This window comes from Oryzias melastigma, linkage group LG4 (assembly GCF_002922805.2).
Source record: "Oryzias melastigma strain HK-1 linkage group LG4, ASM292280v2, whole genome shotgun sequence".
NCBI lineage: Eukaryota > Metazoa > Chordata > Actinopteri > Beloniformes > Adrianichthyidae > Oryzias > Oryzias melastigma.
In genome coordinates, this window is record NC_050515.1 from 10,510,215 (window position 1) to 10,515,398 (window position 5,184).

Consider the following 5,184-nt stretch of genomic DNA (forward strand, 5'->3'; position numbering starts at 1 on the left):
TGAGCCTCCTTTTCTCTGCATTCCTCTGCAGGCTTCACTTCTCATTAGTGTTGCTGCTTTTCAACAAGTTAATCTGAGAATTCTGGTCTCATCCTACATCACACACATCTCTTATGTTGTGACACGAAATGACACACTTTAATCCTTGAGCACAAGTGAAACAACGCCTTTAAAGGAAATTCCCACCATTAGCACTGTTATTCTTTAAACACAATGAAGCCAAATCCCTTCACAGATAGAAATCTATTGACAGTTAGCCTAATTGCTGAAATAATACTTTAAGATAATCTTTCCAACTATTCTAAACTTCTCATAAAAGAAAGTAATTGTTGAGATTTGCAGCCTCAACGACAATAAACTGAAGAGAAGAAGAAAATAATCATCTTTAGCCTATTGGTATATTTATGTACAAAAATAGTTTAGCTGCTTTCTTGGCAAGCAGCTACAGTTACTCTTAATAAATATGTTAATGGCCTCAAAACTGCACCTCTTAGTGGTAGAAAATGAGCACTGCACCGTTTGTGCCAAAAAATAAAATTTAGGGAAAAGTTCTTCACATAGTACGAAACCAGTTAAAGACATGTTTTATGCTATATATATATATATTTTACCTATTTTGAAAGGTACATTTCGTGCTGCGTCATACAACTGCATTTAAGGCGGTCGATCATGAGTTATACAACAAAAACAAAAAACAACCTTTCATCTCTATAATCTGCTGAACTTGCTCTGAAAACCACTAAGAGAAACCAAAGTCTGAGTGAGTTCTGACCAACGATCACATCAGTGCTCACCGTGGAGAAGAACTGACCGTCTTGTTTTTACACTGCAGTTTTGCAGTTGCATGCCATCAAATATGAACTTCAGAGCAGGAATGAGAGCACATTTTGATGCACACGATGTTCAGATGGTGTACTTCTGGTTTGACTTTGTTCAAGACAGTCATTCATGATTCATTTTTCAAGGCTTTATAATCTGAACACTGAAATATGACTTTAAAGCAGAGCTGCAGAAATCCTTTCCTCCTTAAACACAAGAAAATACTTGAAGCAATATTAATAGGTCAATTTATGGACACTAACTTCTAGTTTTATTTTGCCTTTATGGATTGTTCTTTTTTTTATATCCCTGGTGTTAACATATTTTTGAAATCAGTCCCGCAATTAATATAAAGAAGTAAACTGTTTTATATTTATGATTGTAATGACATCTGCAGCCATAAAGTCACGACTTCATGGAAACTTTTCAGAGTTAGAACTCTAGAGCCAACATTTTTCCTACTGGTCTACTGTAAAGTCATAAAAGTAAATCATTTTAGACAACTAATGTGTTTTAAAACATAATGTAAAAACAAACATCTATTATAACTGTGAATTCAGCTTTAAGGGGAAATATAATTAAATGTACTTTTCTTGGCATGTGAAAAACGTTAAAATCACATTTTCAAAAGGTTTTCCAAGTTGAGTGGAAAAATACTTAACATATTAATTTTATTTTTGTCCTGCCTAATTCACTAAATCTTTAATCCTATTTTGGTTATGTTGAAAACTTACTCTACAAGCTATGTCCAAATTAGTGCACTATATAGTGCTTTTGTTTCAAAATTGAGTTTGAAAACCAGTGTGCATCGATCTATTCTCACAAGATTTGACAATATGGACCACAATGCATTGCTTTCAAACAATTTTTTTGAAAAAAAAAAAAAAATATTTAAATGTATTTTTCTAAGGAACTATCAACGTTTTCATCATGAGAACATAATTGTTTCATAATTAGTCATCATAACATGCTCGTATCTGTTTGGTTTTTTTTACTCCGGAAATTGATGACATCATATTTGCCCTTTAAAAAAAGACATAAATGAACATGGTGTCCAAATTACTTTTAAAATCGTCCAGTTTTATAAATATTTTTTAGTAGTTATGGAGTAGGGAGGAAATTCAGACATAGCAGTTTGCCTTGAAATTTCCCAGATGTCTTTGCAAAAACCAGAATTTATTGATGCTCACTTGTTTGGCAAAAACAGACCACAATGCATTGCATTCCAACAATTTTTGTGTTTTTTTTCTTTGTCATTTTTAAAAAAGAAAATTTACATACATTCAATTTCATCATCATAACACAATGGATTCAAAAATTGTATTCATAAAATGTTCATATTTATTAAGTTTACTTTGGCAACTCAGTGGTTTCACATTCGTCGTGTTAAAAAAAAAAAAATAAATAAAAAGCAATGAGTATGGTGTCCAAATTGCTTTTAAAATCCAGGGCACTAGATATTCCTGCACTATGTAGTTTTTAGCAGTTAGGGAGTGGGGAGGGACTTATCCTAAATTAGCAAATATAGGTCATAATTTATTGTATTTGAATGATATGTCATTTAAAAAAAATATGTATATTTATTTATTTATTTTTTAAATCATCCAAGTTTTAATCATTAAAACAAAAAATAAATATATTTACTAATCAGATTTTTTTTTTTTTTTGCATAGTTTCAGGTTCCTTATGTTCGATTGTGTGATATAATAAAAAAATATGTGTGAACATTTAATAATAATAAAACAAAGAACATTAAGGATTGCCTCAAAAAACTGCTTTAAATTATAGAAGTAATTGTAAAGTTGCAAAAAAAGACTTCTAAAGAATAATATTTCTTGGAAAAAGTGAGACAGTAACCTTTGGCGTCATCAAAACACATTCACATCTGAGTTTAGTCAGGGTCTTTGAACACAACACTGACATCTTGAGTTAATTTTAGGATTCAGCCTTAAGTAGGTCAGTGACTCTCTGGCTTGTTTAAGCTGTATTCATAAAAACATCGACCTTTAGAAGAGGTTAGAAGTCTTTTGACGTCAGAAGTGTTTTCCTAATCCCAAAGTGTGCATAGTGGGTCTCATTAGTGCCCTGTTTTTTTAAAAGTAATTCAGACACAGTCCTCAATACTTTTTTTTTTTTAAATAGTGTATATGTCATCACAGATTTCACAAAGTGAAAGCCTGATCAAAGCAAGCACAACTATACAAGAACTATTATATCAAACTATAATAAAAATGCTGATGATTAATTAAAAAATACATTTAACTTCTTAACGTCTGAATTTCTTAACATCTATAATAAGTAAAAGTTTCACTTATGTTTTTTCTTATAAGTAGAAGCTGTATTTAGGTATTTTTTGAGCCAAAATTGTTTGTCTCATATCTGCAACAACAGGCATTAAATCCCTTTTTTTTTTTTTTTGCAAAAATTATTCATTGTATTCCCCAATCTAGTGAGCATTGATGCACACTGGTTTTTTGCAGAGAATTCTGGGAAATTTCTAGGGTCTCGATTTTGGAATTGTAGATTCGGACAGCACTACAAAATCGAGAACGCACTATACAGTGAGAATTGAAGGAATTCTGACATATTTGTTGTAAAATTAGCAAAGAAAGATGTTATAAAACCCATATTACAGGAATTTTATGAGCCAGATCAGTTTGTCGCATGTAGAAGTTTACATCTACTTCTTTTAGAGTTAGAGTTTACTGCCTTTTGTCCACAAAAACCGTACAGAGTGCTGGTATGCTATAGATTTTCTTCACTTTATAATGTTTCAAAACCATGAGATCAAACACTGAGGATATGAGGACAAACAATTTTAGGAGGTTTTATTGACACTCTTACAGAAAGAGACCATAAATACTTCAAAGATGGCTGTCATGTGATTCCCTTGTGACAGCTGTGTCACTCAGGTTATAGGTCAAAACATGACACACAAAGTTTTATGAAGAGGATCGGCCTACATTGTCAGATGATTTACCTTTTATTGCTAATTTGCCTGCAACGCTAACCAGGAGGAAACAGGAAATGTTTCCGTTTTTTTTTCCTAGTCTTCATCTTGACATCATTACCAGGAAAAACACTGTCTGTGTGTACAGTACACACTTTGATAATGTAACAGAATCACTGGAGTTGATCGTGGAAAAAAATAACAAGAAGATTTTGTTTGACTTTTTTTAAACTTGAATTGAAAATCACAAAAAAATGTTGCACCAAATAAAAGTTAGAGGAAACAACAGTTTTTACCAGGAGAAAACTGTTCCAAATAATATTAATCATTTTATATTTATCTTAAAATTGGCAAGTTTTGAAACAAATGAGATTAGTGAACATTTGTCTCATTTAATGTATTTGTCAATGAGTTTGTTTTCCTAAAAGAAGCCTATTTAGCATGAAGAGATCTCACAAAATCCCCAAATTATAAAGGATTTTGTGAAACAGAGCAACTAATCTGCTTAAGGATGTGATTAATTATTCACTAATCTTTCTTTTTTTGTAATTTTTTCTTCCATTTAACTGTTCTTCTCTCTCTACACCTTTTCTTTCCAATCTATCTAAATCAGGTCTTCATTGCTCAAACTGCTCTTTCTAAGAAGTCCACTGAGCCCAGATACCTCCTCCTCTGGATCCGCTTCGCCACCTGCAACCAGATCCTGGATCCGTGGGTTTACATCCTCTTTCGAAGGGCGGTTCTGCGGAGATTACGCCCTCGCGTCAACTGGTCCAGCAACTCTGTGATGAACTTATACCCATCTTTCCAAGGGACCATTCGCAGGTTCACTCAGCCTTCAGTCCAGAACCACCTGGTCACCGAGGAAAAGGTGGAGTCAAACGAGACGCCTGCAGCTACCAGACTACCAACAGCTTCTAATAAGTGAATATTTGTATTTAAGTGGATTAATTTCTTCTGATTAAGGGTAACTGTTCAATTGTATTTAGCTTTCACTATTTAAAACAAAATATAAATCCAGAGTATAGGTTAGATTGTATCAAAGGAACTAGACTATGCCTACATAGCAAGAATATTTCTCAATCACTGTTTTCTTCCCTTTGGTGAACTTCATTAAAGGAAACTGGACGGCCATCACTAACATGGCAGTGAAAATGGACAAATGCACTGAAAGCACTGTTTGCAGTTTCATCAAACTGAATATTTTTGGTTTGTTTAATTTTTTTTTCTTTTGGTGATTTTGCAAATTTTAGAAATAGGAATGTTTACCATAATATAATAATGTTCTTTATTTTTATTAGAAGTTTGTGTTATTAAAATGTGTCATATTCTATAAGTCAAACAAGAATTTTGTCATTTTTTTTTTCTTGCTGCTAAGATAACATTTTTTCTAAAGTGTTTTTTTAAATTTTAAA

General features: G+C 32.3%; 1 protein-coding gene across 2 annotated transcripts in view; it reads left to right on the forward strand.

The window, feature by feature from the left end:
• Positions 1 to 5,178, forward strand: part of tbxa2r (thromboxane A2 receptor) — an 18,232-nt gene extending 13,054 nt beyond the window's left edge. For both annotated transcript variants that reach the window (XM_024278967.2, XM_036211507.1), the window contains one exon: positions 4,383 to 5,178. In XM_024278967.2, the coding sequence (XP_024134735.1) occupies positions 4,383 to 4,697 (315 nt within the window). In that variant the 3' untranslated portion in view covers positions 4,698 to 5,178. The remainder of the gene's footprint in view (positions 1 to 4,382) is intronic.
• The last annotated feature ends 6 nt before the right edge of the window (positions 5,179 to 5,184 follow it).